Genomic DNA, 19,456 nt, shown 5'->3' with positions numbered 1-19,456 from the left:
GTATAAAAACTGCTGATGAGTTGTTATTCATTGGTCAAGCACAGATGATATTGAAGGAACTTGAAGAAACGAAATTGAAGAGATATTTAGCAAAAGCGGAATTGAAAAAAATGAAAAGAAAAAAGGAACAGGGATTCAATCACATTTCAGGAAAAGACACAGTCAACTCAGATATTTTGTTGAAAAGTTATTACTCTGAAACTGCAGGAAAGTCAAAGATTAAATCAGAATTTCTAGTCAGTTTCGCAGAAATAGATTCATTGACTCAAGCATTTGCTGCGCTCCCAGAATCAATTGGTCAGAACATTGAGTCTCCACCTGCCACATCAGCAGAATGTGCTCCAGAACAAACAGACAACGAAAAAGCAGAACAAACAGACAACGAAAAAGCAGAACAAGGTGAAAACAGAGATGAAGGCAACCCATTTACTTCAACTTCATCCGAACAAAGCGCAAATCAAAGCACTTTCTCAACACTTCCCTCATCACACACACACATCCACTCATTCAGCCCGTCAATCTCCTCTTTTGCATCGCTTGATCCAGCATCGATTCCTCCGCTCGTCTTTCCATCGGCGCTTTTTTCTGCGCGCATCTCGCAGCTGCAACAGCACGTCTCGCACCAGCTGTGCGGTGCAATGCTGCTCCACACCCCGCTCCAGGATCTGTTCAGCGCCGCTTGGGACTTCTTCTTCCTCAGAAAAGGCGCCCTTTTTGCTGCATTCTTCGAGGCGCTCGATAAGAACCAGTGGGAAACGCTGTTTTTGAGGCAGAGTCAAAGAGAAGCTGCGCTGAGAGAAAGAGAGAGAAAGGAAGAAGAAGAAAAGATCAAAGAAAAAGATGGAATGGACAAAATTTTGAATGCTCAGAATAAAGAAGATCCAGAAAGTTTGGCAAAAAGACGAGAAGCTCGACAGAATGCAGAACTAACACAGAAAAAAAGAAGAGAATTAGTTGATTGCCTGGAAATGTGCTGGAGCAGTGCTGTTGGAATGTGCGGGATGGACGAACTTGCTGTGCGAAACAAGAAAGGAAGAGAAGAATGGAAAGGAGAAGATGGAGAATTCGATGAAGAAGAGGAGGAGGAGGAAGACAACGATGAAGATGATTTAGATAGCAATGACGATAACACTCGGCAGAATGTGGTCTTCTTTGAAGATTGGAAAGGCGACACGATAAGGTCGAGATCCAAAATGGATAGTACAATCACGCTACGCAATCATTCGTTTCATTCAACTCCTAAACAGACTCTAATCCCTCATTCCCTTTTTGCACCAGTTCTTATCGCATCTGTTTTTTCGCAAACAAACACCAATCGCTCCGTTTCACAGCCACAGTCCGCGAAACAAAAACAGTCAACTTTCCTTTTGCCTTCCATTCCGCCCTGCCTCCGCTCGTTCAACGCCATCACGCTTTCATTCACTCCGCCTTTTCCTCTTTCTCTGTTCTTCACGCCATCTGCTCTGTCTATTTACTCAACAGCATTTCGCTTTCTGTTCTGTCTCTCAAAAGCCAGACTCAATCTGCGTCGAGTGTGGACAGAGAAAGTGCGGCTGTTCGCAAAGCCTTCGTCAAAAGTGGAACAGACCAAACTGCAACGAGACAAGATGAAAGAAAAGAATGTGTTTTTCGATGCGGAGCTGCTGGCGCGTGACGAGGCGATGGAGAAGACGCGGAAGGCTGTGCTGGCTGAAGTCTCGCGGGCTCATTCTTTGCTCAGTTTTGTGCTGAACAATCTTTCTGTATACTTTTCGGAGGGAGTCATTGGAAACATATGTCAGGCGATGCAGAATGAAATGTTTCCTGCGAACCAGAGGAAGAATGCAGTGGATGAACTTTTGGAGCGTGAAAGTGGTGGAGATGTCGAAGAAAGCGAGAAAAAGGGAGGAATAATTAAAAAAGATGAAAGTGCAATGGAAATAGATTACGATCACACATTCACTCCTACACCGTTGAGGCGTTCATCGTCATCAATTTTAACTACTTCTTTTCGTTCTTCTCCATCTTCTTCTCCTTCATATTCCCCTTTTTCAACACCATCACGCGTTCCTTCATCTCACCCAGAGTCAGATTATAGAACAGAAACAGATTCAGACAGTCAATCTTCTTCATCACTTGATTTTCTCTCTGTTATGTTTTCCCACGAAAAGGGACTGATGAAGATTCAAACGCAGCTCTTTCTGAGCTCTCCTTCTGTTTCTCGCAGCATCTCCTCTCTGATCGACTGCAGCGAGCAGTTTGTGAGTGCCCTGGCAGAATTCGATGCGTCTGTGTTTCAAAAGGACAGAGCAAACGATGCGCTGAGAGAAGAAGAGAAGAAGCGGTGGATAAAAGGAGGCACTCAGATTGGCCTTAAGGATGGCTCGCAGTATTTGCAGAGCACATCGAGTCTTTCACAGCTTTCAGATCCCTTTATGACTGCTTCTCTTTCCTTCACATCACAATCAACTACTCTTTCTGAGCGTTCCTCGCGCTTTCCTTCGTCTATTGCTTCTCCATCCACACACACACTTCAAGCATTTTCTCGTCTTCTCAATCGGATTCGTCCGATTGTATCATCTTTTATTCACCAGCTCCAACTTTTCTATCGCCTCATCTCCGCCATCTGCAGTTCTTTCAATCTCTCTGTCAAACAACAAACATCTTCGTCAAGTTTATCTTCTCTCTCGCAATCTCCTTCATTTCAGTCCACTTCATCTGCTCACTTCACTTCGAATGCATCGAAAGAGAATGTTTCTCAGAATGTCTCATCAATTGAAATTGCACATCCGATGCTTAAAGACTTGCTGGATAGACTTAATTTCAATGGGTGGATCACAAAACTTGAAGAAATTTGAGACAAATTAGTGAAAGTTATTTTTTCACTCTTACTACAACAACATCAGAAAATTATTTGCTGATAAATGTGAAATTTGTTGCAAGTGTTTTGTGAATAATTCATTTTTGACATAAAAGTGTATCAAAAATGATTTTCCTAATAAATTTGAAAACAAAACAGTGTATTTTTCATTTCAAAATTAATTGATAGAATATGATGAAAACAATAATAAAAAATATAAAAAACATCATCTTTAACAAAGTTTTTGTAAATTCTATTCTCTATAAAATTTTTTGAGAAAAGAACATTTGTCTTAAATATTTTTGAAAAGTTCATTTGAATTATTTTCCTGTGAAAATGAAATTTTGAAGAAAATTTGACATTTTCTTTTTCATCTGAAAATTATTCTTAAAAACCTTTCAATATCACTTTTGACAATTTTGTTGCAAAAAAAATTGGATTTTCTTATTTGGGGGAAAATACGGACTAACAAGCTTTTTTTTGTACAAAGCATTAAATAATGTTTCGCTCATAACTTTTTTTATCTTTCTCAGGTTTTTTAAATAAATCGGATTTTCATATCCGCAAACAGGCGTCTTTGATATCAATACAAAATGTTTTGTGACCTCACTTGTATTTCAAAAAATGAGCCTATTTAAAATATGTTTTTTTGTTCAAAAATTCTTTATGAAATGAACATGGCTGATCCTTTTTGAAATCACACTTTTGTTCGAGATTTGATCAAAAAATTAATCTCAATGATATTTGTGTCAAATTTTGTTTTTTCAATAGCAATATCACTCATAATAAATGTTCCCAATTTCAACTCATTTTTTCAAAATCCCATTGAGGACAAAACTTTGATCAAAACTCGAAGGAAAGCTTGATTTCATGAAGGATCAGCCACATCATTTTTTAATGAAAATGCCTGAAGTGTCACACTTTTCCCCATTTGAAAACTTAAATTCTTTTTAATTCATATATATTTTTTTGACAACAATTTCAAAGATTAAAAATAATAAAGAATCGGAACTCATTTCGTTTTTTTTTTTTTTTTTTTTTTTTTTCCATCAAATATTTCAGTTATCATTGAAATGCGTGTGAGTGATTGTTTTTGATACCATAACTTTTTTCAATGTGTTAATCACTTCAACATTTTTATCATGTGCAAAATTATTTTTCCTGAAAATGATTAACTCATTTCAGTTATTAAAAAGGTGAGAGTCAGATTTGAAAGAAAGAAAAAACATGTCTTTTAGTGTATTTATCACTTTCCAGTGCTCGTTTGCAAACAAACAACAAAAAGTTGCAATTGAAAATTTTTTGGGAAAAGTTTCTTTCTTTTGCATAATAACCCATAGAATACTTGAAATGAAATTTGTTGCTTTCAGAATTTTGTTCAACTTCACATTTTCTTGTTTGTTTATTTATAAAGAGAATTTTCAACATCTAATAAATGTTATGATGAAAACATTTATGTTTTCCTTCTTTAAAATGAAAGAAAAATGTTTGGAACAAATCATGGATTTGTCCAAAAAAGAAAATATTTAACCTCTCGTTTGAAAAAGATTAGAATTTCCAATGATCAGACACCTTGTTATTATCAACGCTCCGAAAAATTATTTCACTGCAAAATCATTCTATTTCAAAAACATTTATCAAATTGGCAAAAGGGGATTATACGGCCAGTAATGATTTTTTTTTTCTAGAAAATATCAAAAACTGTATTGAAACCGAGCTTAACGCGCTCATTTGATAAGGTCAGTCGTAAAATTCTATTCAAAAATTATATTATCAACCAACGAAAAAAAATCTTAAAGAGATAAAAATCTTTGATCCATCCCATCATTAAATTAAATCAAGTTTTCTTTTTGGTTTTTTTTCCCACTAACTTATTTTGACAACAGAACTCCATGAATAAGGGTTTACCCTAAAAGAAATTTCATTCAAACTTCATTTTAAAAATATTAGGGCTTCAAAACGAAAATAGTTTATTTATCATAATTCAATAATTGAAAAAATTAAAGTTTCTTTCTTTGTCAAAATTGATGATAAAAATTGACAATATCTTCATTGTGTCAATGATTTATCTGGTATGAATATGGCACAATTTTTTTGAAATCATAATTATTCAATAAAATTTTTCGACTTCGAAACTATTCAAATTTTGACTTAATGAAAGACACACAATATATGAAATACATGTATTAATAATTAAAAAAGTCTTAAAATTTGCTTTTAGTTACATGATGATAAAAAAATACGTTTAAATCAAGTTTAAAGCAAAGTATTAAATGGAAAGAAATGAAAAGAAATTGAATCAAAATTATAAATTAGTATAAATTAATTAATTTGAATGAAACATTTTCATTGGCCAAAAATCTTTAGCATTAATTTGTGATGAAAAAAAGTTCATTAAAAAACCATAATATCACAAATAAATAAATAAATAAAATATTTCATTTAAACACCTTATTTATTATATCCAATACTCAAAGCAAGTGAAAGTGCAGAGAAAGTTTTGTGCTTTTTTAAGTTATTATTTTTTTCTCAAATTTCTTATATCCAAAGATTCGCTCATTCAATATTAATGATGAAAATGTTCATTTTAAAAGATGATTTATTTTTGCAAGCATGCAGGAGAAATCTGTAATTGAAAATCACACTTGTTTGCGATTGCTTCTTTTTTGAATTCTTGTTTATTTCATTTCTTCTCTATATTTAAAACATTTCAGAATTGTTTTCTAAATTGGATGATTGAAATGATTATGCACAAAACACAAAGAATAGGCTATGAATTTCCTTTAACAAAGAGCATCGCTAAGAGACTCAAAAAGAATTAGAAATGACTTTTTTAGCTTTGAGCAATTTTGGGAGTTACGTATGAGCATTGCTATTTAACTTTTAATATTATTGATTTTTTCCGATTTTTGTAAGAAAATTAAAAGAGAACAGTATTTGAATGAAATTATCGAAATAATCCTGCATCATCAGGAGCATAGAAATCTGACTCGATTGGCATATCAATCTGCTTGGGAATTTTTGACAGACAGATTAGCACTGACAAAAGCTTGGAAGAAGTTATTGGAAACAAACTGCATTTTCTGAAAGAAGCAAGAAGAGAATTGGTAAAGCCGACAAATTGTGTGAGTTGGAAGAGAGAGAAAGAAGAGGAAATGGGAAAAGAAACGAAAGAAGAGCTTGTTATCGAGAGATGATTCAATGAATTTTTTTAGTTCTTATACACAAACATATTGCGGAATGAAGAGTATTTTGTGCTTGCCGAAAGCATTGTGCTGGTATTTCGATCAGCAAAGGATAATTACAGTGACATTTGCAGCCAATGCGTTGAATCATTTAGTTATTCTGTGAATAACAGAAATGTGAAAGTTGAAGACTTGCTGAAAAGAGGAGCTGTGAGTCTCATCTTCGAAGAGATTTATCAACCAACATTGAATTACGGGGTGGCATATGAAAGTTTTGTATTTTAAATAAATGTTTCAAAGAAATCGAAAGATGAGGAGGATGATGAAAAGGAAGGAGCGAAAAGAAAAAAATTGAAAAAGAAAACATTTGAAAGGTTGGGGAAAAAATTCAATAATTTTATTGCAAGCTTTCACAACACATTAACTTTAATTCCAAACAAATGTTGAAGAAATAAATTACGAGTGCTTTGAAGTATTATGTTAATGTGAGAGAAAACAAAAACGATTCAAATATTACTATTCGAATATTTCAATACACTTTTTATATATCATTTGATATTATCAAAAATGTATTTCTTGAAAGACTTCTTTTCCTTTTTTGAAACAGTGAAATGATTATTAAATAAAAGATAACTTTCATGTAATTTATCATTATGAAATCTTCTGAAAATGATTTATCTCTTTTGAAATTTTTCATTGAAAAACTTATATAAGATGAATTGCACAATTTTTGTGCAATTGAGAAATTTTTTTTAAAAAAATTGAAATTTGGATATGTTATTTTGATATAACACAATAATTTTGAAAAATTTTTTTTATTTCACAATTCATCTATTCAATTATCAATTATCTTCTCAAATGCAAAAATGGTATCTTCTCTCTTCATAACATTTTCTGTTTTTTTATCGACTGAATTCAATTTTCAATCAAAAGATTCAATTTCAACTTTTTTCTCCAAAACTAAAAATAGAATAAACGTTTGAAATTAAACTTGTTGATAAAGAGAAAAATGGAATTATTAAAACAACAAATGAAGGCGAAGATAAAGAATAAGTTTATATGTGTTTGATAAAAAAGAAACATAATAAACCATTTCCATCTCTTCAGAATTATAAAACAAATTTATTCAAAAAAAATAACAAAAATAAATAAATAAATAAATAAATCGTTCTCATTGTTGGAGATGATTTGTATGACTCGTTTGCTGAACCTGAGCAACAGTCTGGGCTATACATTGAAGAAGATACTCTTCCTCTTCTTTTTCCACAAGAAAAACGCGTTGAAAAAGTCTGGGAGGAAAAAATAAGAGCTGTAAATGTTATCTTCTTTGTTGTCACAAAAGTTTTCTAAGTATTGATAAAAAAAGAATACATTGAATATCCATCAGCATCCTCATACGTCTTCAAATTTCCAAGTTTATTTTCGTTCAGATCCCTTCCATTCATCCACATCTTTTCCTTCTTTTCCTTCTTCACCTTCATCCTCCACTTTTAATGAATGCAATGTTGGGAGTTCACTTCAATATGAGCATTCAATCATCAGTGCTTCTATTGAAATAGAACATAATAATTTCAAAAAGCCACCTCTTTCTTCAACTTCCTCTTCCTCCACCTCACTCTTTTTGGCAAAGATTAATCATTTCGCTTTCTCTCTTTCATTCCCTCTTCTCCACACTCACCATTATCAGCTTTCAGAGTCGAATGGAAGGTGCGACATCAACTCCGCCTATACCATCAGGCAGTTTCATCATCTTTGCAACACTATCAGACGAATCCATCAGAAAGGCAGATAATTGCAAAGCGAGTGGCGGAGCGTGTGACAGATGAGGAGAGGAGGATGAGAATGCAGAAAATGGAGAGGATGGAGAAGAGGTAGAAGACAAGGGGAGAAGGAGGGAAAGTGAAGTGAATGAAGAAGAGTCTAAGATGAATGGGAATGAAGAGGATGATGATAATGATGAAGAGAACTTCAAGGCAAATGGCTTTTACACCATCGTCGCGCCTCGGATGTATAAGAAGGAGTCAATAGTTGAAGTTTAACTTTTGCACTCTATCAAATCGGATCTGGAAAGCAAAAAGTCGAACCCGTGGCTGAAAAGTGTATTCGGAGACTCATACATAGCCTCACTTCCATAGGGCAGAGTGTGCGCTTCGATCGGTTTTGGATTGTCTTCACACTCAACTGCTTCTTCTTGATCCTCTTTTCTTCTTTTTCTTCTTCTTCATATCCAATATCTCAGCCATGTTCTCCCTCGTCTTCTCCTTCCACTCCCATCACCTCCTCCTCCTCTTCTTCTTCCTCTTCCTCTTCCTCTTCTTCTTCTTCTTCTTCTTCTTCTTCTTCTTCTTCCTCTAAACATCTTCTTCTCACTGTGTCTGTCACAGAAATTGCGCCTTTCCGTCCAAAAGAGCCGAATTTGTTTCCCGAAGAAGACGATTTGTTTGATTTGGTTATCAAAAAGAAGGAGGAAGCGAAGCTGAAAGAGAAGGAGAGAGAGAAAGAGAGAGAAAGAGAAAATGAAAGAGAGAAGGAGAAAGAAAGAGAAGAACAAAAAAAAAAAGGAAAGTTTGATGGAAAGAAATACAATTTTGATTTATTTTTGGATGGGAAACTGAAAGGAAGGAGAGGAGAAGAAGGAAGAAATGAAGGGAAGAAGAGAAAAGAAGAGGAAGAAAGAGAAAGAGAAAGAGGAGAAAGAGGAGAAAGAAAAGAAGAAGAAGAGAAGAGAAAAGGAAATAAAAGTTTTGAAATAAAATTAGCAGAAGAAGATTTGTGTGTGAATGTGGAAGAAAAGAAATATGATGAAGTGAAAGAGCAATCGAAGAGAGAGAAGGAGAAGATGATGAAAGTGATAGAGGAAGACAAAGAAATATTGAGGAGAAGGGAGAAGGAGAAGAAGAAAGAGGAGAAGAGGAGGAGGAAGAAGGAGAAGGAAAAGAAGAGGATGATGAAGGAAGAAGAAGAAGAAAAAGATGAAATTGTGAAAAAGAAAGAAAAAAGTCACAAACATAGCAAAAATGAGCAAAGTGAAGGGAAGAAACAACATAAAGAAAAAGTGTAACAGAAAAAAAGAGTAAGAGAAGAAGAAGAAGAAGAAGAAGATGATGATGACGAAGAGTTTGCATGGGATTTGGAGAGGAGGAGAGAAAGAGCAATGAAAAGAAGAGCAAAATTCGAGACGGCTGCTTTTGACGATGCGAAAGAAGCTGGTTTGTCCCACACTTCATTCAAACCTTCTCCACTTGCTCCTGTTTTCTTTTCTTCTTCTGCTTCTTCTTCTTCTAATTCAAATGCTTGTAATTCTTATTCTTTTTCAAACACTTCTTCTTCTTCATTTCCTTTTTCTTCCTCCTCTTTCTCCTTTTTCTTTTCTTCTTCAAACATTTCTTATCCTTCTTCTTCTTCATTAACAATAGCAACAAATTCTTTATTTCCATCGTCATCTTCTTCCTCTTCCTCCTCTTCTTCTTCTTCTAATATTACTCTCCCTTCCTTAAGTCATGCTTCTCCTTCTTTAAACATTCCTCCTTCTTTTCCTCCTCCTTCTTCATTTCCTTCTCCTCTTCCTTCTTCTTCTTCTTCTTCTTCTTCTTCTTCTTCTTCTTCTTCTTCTTTTTCTCCTTCTCCTTCTTCTTCATTTCTTTCATCTTCTTCCTCCTCTTCTTCTTCTCCTTCTCCTTCTCCTTCTTCTTCTTCTTCTTCTTCTTCTCCCTCTTCTTCTCTTCTTCCTCCATCAAAGCCTTTCCTTTCTGCTCCAATTACAATGAAACTTTTGCCTTTTCCCAATCTTCACAACAATTTTTGATGAAAATTCTTCTTCTAAAATGGAAAAGAAGAATGAAGAAATAAATAATTGTTTATTATCTTTTTTTCCTTCATCTTCTTCTTCCTCTTCTCCTTCTTCTTCCTCTTCCTCCTCTTCTCATTCTCTTTCTTCTCCTCCTCTTTTTCATTCCATTCATTCACAATCACTTCAACCATTTCATTCACCACACAATGTTCTTCTTTCTCAACCTTCTTCTTCTTCTTCTTCCTCTTCATCTACATCTTCCTCCTCCACTCTCCCTTACTCCACTCATAGTACCCTCCCTGCTTCCCTGTGTGTTGCGTCGCTTGTAAATAGCTTCTTGCACATGGAATACGACCTGCCGCGAACGTTCTCACAAAGTGGGAGACTTTTTCAAAAAGTTGTACGGAGGTTTGTGGACAGTGCGAAGAAAGTGATGGTGCAGCCGATACAGAAGTCGATGACAGATCTGGTGATCGAGTGGAAGGAGCAGCTGAGCAGGGCTATCAACCGGGTGTACGTTGTGGAGGAGGACAACATCGAGATTGAGATGTTTAAGCAGTTGCGGCTGGTGAAAGTGCTGTGCAGAAAGCGTGTGAATAGTCTTGCGCTGATGCTGTGCTAGATGGACTGAGTGGCTTAGTGGTTGTTTGCACTGCAGTCAATTGGAGTCGGAGAGTTGTATGTGTTCATCAGATTAAAGATAGGGCACCGGACGCTGGAGGCAGTGTGGCAGAGGAAATGTATTTGACTGAGGCACTCTCTGGAAGAGGTGGTGAAGGTGAGGAAGGAAGAAGATGTGATGCGCAACATCACCCTGTTTTAAGATTGTGTATGCTGAACGAGGAGGTAAATACAGCATCGATGATAGCGGATCTAGTGGAAAATGGAAGGCTAAACAGGAACAAAATTTCTCCTTCATCTTCTTTATTCTTCAATGCCAACATTTCCAATGGCTGCTCAGGAAATGGATTCAACGAATATACTTCAATAATCGTTGTCAGTGGAGGAAACTTCACGGCTTATGTGTCGATACCTCCTGTTTCAACGCTGTTTCTGCAGCTGTTCACAAAGAGAGAGATTAAAGAGTTGCTGTTGATGTCATCACTGATTATAATGATGCAGAGGGTGGAGATTCGGTGATGAAAATGGTGGCATCTTGTGAAGGCACATAAGTCAATGTGAGATTTTGGAGAAAAAGTGAAAGAGAAAGAGAAATAAATTAATGATTGTTTTTGTTATCATTTTAATTAATTTTTAATTTTTCAATAATTTTATTTATCATAGTTATTATTCTCATTTTATCTGCTTTTTCATCATCATCTTCTTCTTCACCTTCATTTTCATTTTCATTTTTTATCTATTTCTTTTTTTTCATGTTTCTTATCTTGAAGCAACGGTTCCAAAACTGTCCGTTCATTAATCCAGAAGTTTCCATTTTTTCAGAAAATAAATTTTTTTATGATTTTTCATGGGCAACAAGTTTTCCTCAAAAGTTTCGACATTTTTTGGTCTGTTAGTAGTGCATATTTTCCATTGAATATTAATGACCAGTCTTCTTGTATCAAATAGTTATTATTAACAGAAAAACACTAAAAATTCATGATTTGAACAAGAAAATTCCTACAAATATAATTGTCTTAATCAGTCATTTTCAAAAAGAAAGCACTTGTTCACATGAAGATAACAAGCTTTATCTTTCCTGGAGTCTGCATTGTCTTTTTCTATAAAGTTCATTTCAATGAACATTTTATTTCAAATTCATCTGTAAAAAAATGTGTTCTTTTTCTGTTTGAAATGCGATCTGGAAAATCTTTCAAATTTTATTTGAAGTTCATTTTACTGTCGACGTGAGTGATGTCTGAGAAGAGCTTGTCCATCTGAGCAGTCGAATGTGACTCTTCACCGCCTGTGTTATATTTCGTGCGCCGTACCGCTTGATGGAGATGCCGGTGTGTAGCAGGGCGAGGAAGGAGTGAAAAGAGGGGGGTTAGAGAAGCAGTGCGGAAGTGCTTGATGCTCGTTGGATGAGAACGCAGCAAAGGTGAAAGAATTGTGGTTTTCTTGATGTGTTTCTGTACGAGAAATGATGTTTTGTGCTTTTTCTGTTGTTTCATTGCGTTTGGACAGCAAATAGCTTTGTTTGCCTTGTGATATTGCTTCAGAAGAAGAGTTGTGGGGTTCTTTTGTTGTTTTGTGTTCTCTTTTCACTTCATCAATATTCACTTCATTCTGCTTCAGTATGTCTCCTCTGGTCAGCCCAAACGACGACTGCAGCCCATCCACATCGATCCACATGGCTCCTGTTGCCACAAAGCGAAGCCTCCATTTCTCTTCCTCACTCAATATGCGCTCTCCAGGAAGGCACAGCATCGCTGAATCAGCTGACGAATGAGTGCTGTCTGGAAGCACTGGCTGAGATGTGTTCGAAGATCTCTTGCTTTCATCACATTCCGTTGAGACTTTTCTTTCGCTTTGATAGATTTTGGATTTGCTTATCTCACTTTATATCTCATCCAATAACTTTCCTTTCTCTCTTTCTCCATTCTCTTCTTCAGCCTCAGTCTCTGTTTCTGCCTTCGTTTCCTCTCCGCCTGTTGTCTCCACTCTCCCCCAAAAGCATCCTTTGTCTTCCACTCCTCTCTCCATCACCTCAAAGTCCACAACTCTTCCTCCCTTCCAATGCCTCTCCAGTAGTGCTGAGTCGCACCACACTCCAATTCCTTCGACTTTATGCACAAACAGCGTCTTCACCCCCGGCTGTTCAGACAGAATATGTGTGAGGGTGCCATTGGCAATGAGAGAGGGCAGCTCGTACGCGTGTCCCAGGGGCTGCATGCACTGGTCAGGGGTGTTGGAGCGGTAGTCGGCACAAAGCGGATGGGTGTTGATCCAGTCGAGTGATGATACAAGCTGGCGAGAATAGAAAAGGTGGAAGGTTGACTGGGAGTTGAAGGAGGAAGAAGATGAAGATGAAGAAAATAATATGGATTTCGGTTCAGGCTCCTAATTGGAATTGCATTTTCGTCCTTGTTCAAATGCTTCTACCACGTTCTTTGTATTCATTTCCTTGTATCCAAAGTCTTCACATTGAATTTCTCTACACAGTTCCCCACTTCTTTATCAATGGAGAATGTCAGTCAGTTGCTAACAAGCAGCTTCAGAGAAATATCAAGCAGCTGAAAATTTGAAATAATAACATTATTTTGATAAATAGGCAAAATAAAGGCCATCCTGATTTTATCAAGACAAATTTTCCTTTATTTTGACCTTTCTTTCAGATCAACTTCAATCTGGAAGAGCAGAGCATCGATTCGCAAGTCGGATTTCTTGAAAAAGGTTGTGCTTAGTTCAGTCTGTGAAGAAGAAGAATTAAAAGAAGATTCAAATAATTTGAATATGAAAATGAAAACATTTGAAGAATAATAGAAATTTTCGTTCATGATTGGAACTTTGAATATCGTTTTTTAAGCAGAAGCTACAATGATAATATGTAAATAATTAGTTTGAGAGATTAACACGTATCAAAAAGCAAAATTCAAAACCGTTTTTATTTAAAAACAATTGAATTTGTTTTTTATTTTTTATTACTTTATAATTGATTATTGAATACAACTGGAATTAAATTGTTTCCCTTCATGCAAACAAAATGGATTGAATCGTCCTTCTTTTGTTGAAACTCTCAATCAGCAAAGCAAATAGAAAAAATTGAAATTCAAAATAACAAATAATCGAAAATTATGGAGTGTTTTGATCATCCCATTGAATGATCTTGATAATTGCGAGTAGAAATAGAATTAATTTTGAAACATGGAGCAAAAAAAATTTTCTCATTTGTCAAATTCTCGGAAGAGTGAAAAGTGCACAGAAGCATGGAACTTTCTTGTCACCAAATCCGGACACGACGAAGCAACAATGATCAAACATATGTTTTTGCACACAAACAAGGGGAAAGAATTGTTTTCAGATATCCAAAGCATATTCAATGGTTTGTATCAAGCCAGTTTTCATAATTTTAATATTTGCAATTATGAAACAATATTTTTTAAGAAAAAAGCAGGTTCGTCCTGTTGCGAATGGCATCAGCTTACAATTCAGAGCAAAATAAACACGCGAAAGTTTCATTGCTAAAGTGTGTGTGCAACGAATTCAGTTTAAGGCAGCTTCATGATTGTGGCTTCCAGTGTTCGCAAGGAAACTACAATCATGCCAAAAATAACAGTTCACCCACAAATTTTGACTTTGAATTCACCAATAAGCCTCCTGTTCCACCTTCGAAAAGAAGTTTGTTCATTTTTATTTTTTTGTTTTTTGTTTTCTATGAAATTTATTTTTGATTGTATTATCGAGAACTTAGCAAAGATGATTTTAACATATTCAATAATTTTCTTACGGAAAATTCAACAGAATCAAGCAAGGAATCTCGTCTTTTATTGACAAACAAAAAACGTATTTTCTATTATCTTATCAATCTAAACTTTGATGAATATCCTTTATTCGTGTTTATCTTTTTGCGTGTCATTTTGAACAATTATTTTCTATTTAGAGAAAACTTTATTCTTTGATGATGATTTCACTATTATTAATTGTGACAGCCAAATGGAAGAGGACATTGATCCTTTGAAAAATTACTTTACAGAAGAAGATGATTCGAGTATTTTTATATCAGATATGGATACTATTGATGAACCTGAACATGGCGCTATGGATATTTTCGAAAATGAAATCAACATTTCAGATTCAATTTGTGAATTCCAGGATTCAAATATCCAACAATCATGCCTTGAACAATGCAGCGATCCAAATATTGATGACTGGTTTGATATGGGAGAAGTTGAACTGAATGATTTTTCTAGTTCAAAGATGGAAATCGATGATGATATGGAGGAGTCAATTTCTGAAGATTTTCTAACAAATGTTCAAAAACAAACAAACATTCAGTTTCACAAGCCATCAGATAATCGGGTCACAAATTATAACAGTTGTAATTCAGCACCTATTCAGTTTTCACCTCTTCAAAATTTCGGAAATACGTGTTATTTGGCTTCGTTAATTCAGATATTTCGGACAATAATAATTCGAATGAGTAACAACAATGTGAGGAAAGGAAGGCTTTCTTCTTTTGACAAATATTTATGCGATTTGATAGTGCCTCAAACTTTAGGAACAGAAAAAAACGGATCATTCAAAAATTCATCATGGACAAACATGTTCATAGACAAATGGGAGGGGAAACATCACCTTGAGAAAAGAAATCAACAGGAGTTCTACAATTCTTTTCTTAGTCTTTTCAGTGATATCTCATCTTGCATTCCAATCATATCAAATGAAATGATGACTTCTGTTAGCTTCCCGAGAAAATGCACGAATTGTGATTGTGTATCAATAGGTGCAACTGAACAATCACCGATAATCAGACTTCAAGGAGATGATTTGATAACAGCATTCAATGAATCATATTCCTATTCAAATAAAAATATAAACAATAAAGAAGCCTATTGTGAATGTTGTTGTGATGTCACACGTCAATTATCCGTTTTGAACATATCTAAATTTCCGAATTTTCTATCAATTTCTCTAGAGAAAACAAAGGCCAAACATGCTATAACGCAAAATGTTTATGAAACAATTTCTTTTTCAACAAAAAATGGAGTTTGGAATGTCAGTGAAACGCCAAATGTTGGAGCTCATATCTATTCACTTGTTGCCCAACTTTTTCATTCTGGATCAACAGACAATGGACATTTCTTTTCTATATGCAAAGTATTCAACAACTCAAGTATCTTCGAAGAAAACACAAATTGGATTCGATGTGATGATGAAAGCATCACAGAAATAAACGACAATTTGAACTCTTATTATAAAAATCATTTGAAAGGAAAATCATTTCCTCTCTTATCAATATACAAATTAAATGATTCATTCAACACTGGTTTTCTTTCATATCCCATTTCACCCAATTTATGTTCTTTACCACAAAATCAACAAAGCTTATCAACAAAATGTCATAATTCGGGAAATAACATAGATTCATTTCAATCAACAATATCACAAAATTGTTCAACTGTTAAAAATCAAACTGATACAAACATTTCACATGTATCCAACGATACACACACACATTTATCATCTCTCATTTCACCAACATTTTGTGAAAGCAAAATGGATTCATTTCACTCAACAGCTTGCATTTGTGGTACTTCATCTATATCTCTGTGTGAGAAAAGAAATTCCACAAATAGAAATATTATTCCTTCACATTCAACATGCAAGGATGATTGCAACAAATCTCAACGTAACAGTCATCAAACGTCAAAATATATCAGTTCAAAATCTTCACGTCAGAATTGTTTGAAAACCCCACCAAGGTTAATTAATACTACAAAGGCTGAATTATACGATAAATTAACAAAAACAACAAGTTTAAAGATGTCAAAAAGTACATTTTACAAAATGACACGTCATCTCAAACGAGCAAAACGCAGAACAGACGTTTGCAATCTATGCAATCATTACTCATTTCTGATGAAACGACAAAAACAACTTATCATAAACAAAGAAGATTTGAACGAAAACGAGAAGATTTCACTCGAACTGCTTGAACATCACAGACAACTGGCAGATAATCAGCAGAAGCATTTCAAAAATTTGAAAAGTTCTCTAGAACGAAATGAAGTGCTTATTCTATTTGATTTTAAGGAAAACTGGCAATTACCGATAAGAAGAAATCAAATATCAAAAGATTTTTACGAAAAAGAAGAGGTGTCCCAATTTTGCGTAATTGCCTTCGTGTCAGATGATCGAGGAGTGAGAAAAAAACACGTATTCAACTTTTTCTCTTCCAACCTATCTCACGATTATCGTTTTGCTATTGAATGTTTGAAGCAAGTGTTGGATGATGATATATTTTTAAATAAAAAGAGGTTTCACTTCATGTGTGATACTGGCACGCATTTCAGAAATTCGCAACTACTTCATTTTCTATTATCTGATAACTCTTCATTCGCCAAAGGAAAAAAAACAACGTTGTCGTTTTTTTGTGAGAGACATGGAAAGAGCGAATGCGATGGAGAGTTTGGTTGCCTCACACACTACATCAACAACTATTTAGATGATGATACTGTGATAACAAACATCGAAGAGTTGATTAACTTTTTCAATCTTTCATGCGAAAAAGCAAAAAATATCCGAATAAACTCATTAGACAAAAGCAGCGACATATTTCGATATTTTTTAAAGTGTGATTTTTTCTGTCTTTTATGTATCATTTTGATTTTCTTTAACTTTTTCGTAATTATTTTTATTTAATAAATATTAGGCATAATGCTTCAAATAGAATTCTTTGGAGAAAGATGGAAGTGAATTCAATGAAAACTTATTTATTTTACGAGAAGCGGGGAAAGGAAGTGTTTCGTTCGGTTGCATCTCCACCAAACTCGATTGGTCAATTCAAAGCAACATTCAAGGAGGCAAGAACTCGAGATGAACGTCCAAAAAAGTGTTTTCAAAAAAAGAATTTCCTTTCAAAATCAAATGAAATTGGAAATTTCACATTTAGATTATTTAACGAAAGGAAAAAATTAACTAGTTTTCAATTTGAATGATTTTTGAATATTTTTCTGGTTGTGTTTGTTTGTCGGAGTTGAGAACATTAATTTTTAAAAGCTTTTGAACATGTCTGTTGCTCAAGCTCCATATGATGTGGACTAATACACATGTTTTGGAGTACCCAGATTTTTGACTTTATTGTCAAAATGAAGGGCAAGGTCGATTCCGTCCTGAAACTGCATTGTGACCGGTCCAATGCAGTTTCTTGAAGGCTTTGGGTCCAGAATCGGCCTCCCAGGGCAGACACTCAAAACGCTTTTATAAATTAAGTTTTCCAACTTATTTATTGATATTTTAATATTTACTTATTTATTTTTTTTTTTTTGAAAAAATGCATATGTCGGCATATGATTCATTTTTTGTTCAAAAATTTTGAAATTCTCTCTTTTTTTTCAACAACAAAAATTTTCTATTTTTAACAACAATTTTCTATGTTTCATCTGTTTGATTTCAAAAACTGAAAAAAAAAAATGAGATTTCAGATTTGAAATGTCTGAACTTTTCTTTATCATATTTCAAAAAATTCAAAAATTCTCATAAAGAACTGTTTCTTGACAAACATTTGATATTTATGATGTTTTTTTATCCGAAACATTCAATATTATTTGTTTTAGATTATTCAAATCATCGAATCAAATTCATATTTCGAAAATCGTTTTTCTCATTTTCAAAAAAACGTTTGCTGAATTGTGTCAAATTTTGAAAAATGTCTGCCAACACGATATTGAAAAAAAACAAAATTTTTATTTTCTGAATACAATCGAAATAAACGAATATTGACAAACGTTAAATTTATTTTGTCAAATTCATCTATTCTTGAGCTTTAAGCCTTATTGCTCACGAATGGTTAGCATTTTTAACTCTCTTTCGATGTGACAGCTCATTCAATCTAATTCTGCTTCATTTTTTTAATGATCCTGTAGTCTCACGAAATCATTCAACATTTTAACAATAAAGAGAAAGAAAATGAATTTTTAATTCAAACGTATTGAGATATGTTCAAGCTCAGAATGACTGTTTGAAGAAACGAAAGTTTGTTGATTTTCTTCATTTCTTATTTTGTTGAAATGAACAAATGTTCCAGAAGCCAAATTGTTGAGAACGAATTTTTGTTATAGCAGATATGAATCATTTAATAATTGAACGAATCAGAATTTACCAAAAAATTTATCTCAGACCTTTGGATTATCCTTTATTCGTTTTTTGGATAAAAAAAGAACAACGCATTAACTTTTCTAATCGCACAGGTTCAAGATTTCTCATCATAAGATTCTCTTAACAATTGGATCATTTCTGTGAGAAAATGATAAAATGAACGTTCCAGATTAAAAGCGCTGATCTCAAAAAATGAATCATCCGTGAAAGCGTATAATTTGAATGGTTTTTTTGTAATTATATGACCTATAATAACGAAATATCTTCTTTCAAAAAGATCAATTCAAACTTATTGTTAAAGATGACTCTGACAAAAATATGTGCAATCTGAATCATTAATGATAAAGTTTTCTTCAATGAATTTCATCTTTCAAGAATGCAAAAAATATTAATCAGCTTTCAACGAAAAAGTGTTAATCTCATTTCGCAATCAATTGTCAATAACTGTAATTTGATGAAACTAAATAATGATGAAATTTGAGAAAAAAATATTAAAAAGATTGATTATGCTCCAAATCATTAAGTCATATTTTCAATCCTATGCAAAATGATGATTGCTGATAATGTTCAAATTATGCACAGTTGAAATAGATGAAGATATTTATTGATTATTCATTGAAAAAATATCAATTTTTTCAACATTTTTTGAACAGTGTTATTGTTCATTTAGCGAAAATGCAAAGAATGACATTTATGAAAAACACAGACTTTTGTTGCTTATATCAAGAGAGTTCTCATTTAATGAAAATTGGTTTTTATCTAATTTTTGAATAAACATTTTTATTATGGTTCATATTCACATTTTCATTTTTGTTGCAAAAATCTGTTGAAAAAAAATGAAACGTTGACAAATTAGTTGAAATAAGTCAATACTCAAATTAT

General features: G+C 33.9%; 6 protein-coding genes across 6 annotated transcripts; 5 read left to right on the top strand and 1 right to left on the bottom strand.

Moving 5' to 3' along the window:
- Positions 1 to 110: 110 nt before the first annotated feature.
- On the top strand, positions 111 to 3,063 carry MONOS_5507 (uncharacterized protein; the record flags this gene model as incomplete). Its single annotated transcript, XM_067875661.1, has 1 exon — positions 111 to 3,063. One exon carries the CDS (start codon positions 111 to 113, stop codon positions 2,835 to 2,837), a length of 2,727 nt encoding a protein of 908 aa, XP_067721615.1. The 3' UTR covers positions 2,838 to 3,063.
- A 2,600-nt stretch (positions 3,064 to 5,663) lies between these two features.
- Positions 5,664 to 6,036, top strand: MONOS_5506 (uncharacterized protein; the record flags this gene model as incomplete). Its single annotated transcript, XM_067875660.1, has 3 exons — positions 5,664 to 5,699; positions 5,756 to 5,772; positions 5,868 to 6,036. 3 exons carry the CDS (start codon positions 5,664 to 5,666, stop codon positions 6,034 to 6,036), a joined length of 222 nt encoding a protein of 73 aa, XP_067721614.1.
- A 1,913-nt stretch (positions 6,037 to 7,949) lies between these two features.
- Positions 7,950 to 9,085, top strand: MONOS_5505 (uncharacterized protein; the record flags this gene model as incomplete). Its single annotated transcript, XM_067875659.1, has 3 exons — positions 7,950 to 8,057; positions 8,264 to 8,589; positions 8,647 to 9,085. The coding sequence occupies 3 exons, from the start codon at positions 7,950 to 7,952 to the stop codon at positions 9,083 to 9,085; spliced, it is 873 nt and encodes a 290-aa protein (XP_067721613.1).
- Positions 9,086 to 9,178: 93 nt separating this feature from the next.
- On the top strand, positions 9,179 to 9,829 carry MONOS_5504 (uncharacterized protein; the record flags this gene model as incomplete). The annotated part of the gene is made up of 1 exon (XM_067875658.1): positions 9,179 to 9,829. One exon carries the CDS (start codon positions 9,179 to 9,181, stop codon positions 9,827 to 9,829), a length of 651 nt encoding a protein of 216 aa, XP_067721612.1.
- Positions 9,830 to 10,157: 328 nt separating this feature from the next.
- MONOS_5503 (uncharacterized protein) lies at positions 10,158 to 10,436 on the top strand (the record flags this gene model as incomplete). The annotated part of the gene is made up of 1 exon (XM_067875657.1): positions 10,158 to 10,436. The coding sequence occupies one exon, from the start codon at positions 10,158 to 10,160 to the stop codon at positions 10,434 to 10,436; it is 279 nt and encodes a 92-aa protein (XP_067721611.1).
- A 1,289-nt stretch (positions 10,437 to 11,725) lies between these two features.
- MONOS_5502 (uncharacterized protein) lies at positions 11,726 to 12,649 on the bottom strand (the record flags this gene model as incomplete). The annotated part of the gene is made up of 2 exons (XM_067875656.1): positions 11,726 to 12,284; positions 12,336 to 12,649. The coding sequence occupies 2 exons, from the start codon at positions 12,647 to 12,649 to the stop codon at positions 11,726 to 11,728; spliced, it is 873 nt and encodes a 290-aa protein (XP_067721610.1).
- Between the last annotated feature and the right edge of the window lie 6,807 nt (positions 12,650 to 19,456).

This window comes from Monocercomonoides exilis, assembly GCF_001643675.1.
Source record: "Monocercomonoides exilis strain PA203 chromosome Unknown scaffold46-794033, whole genome shotgun sequence".
Classification (NCBI taxonomy): domain Eukaryota; phylum Preaxostyla; order Oxymonadida; family Polymastigidae; genus Monocercomonoides; species Monocercomonoides exilis.
Note: the sequence above shows the minus strand (reverse complement) of the source record. Positions and strands in the feature narration are given on the sequence as shown.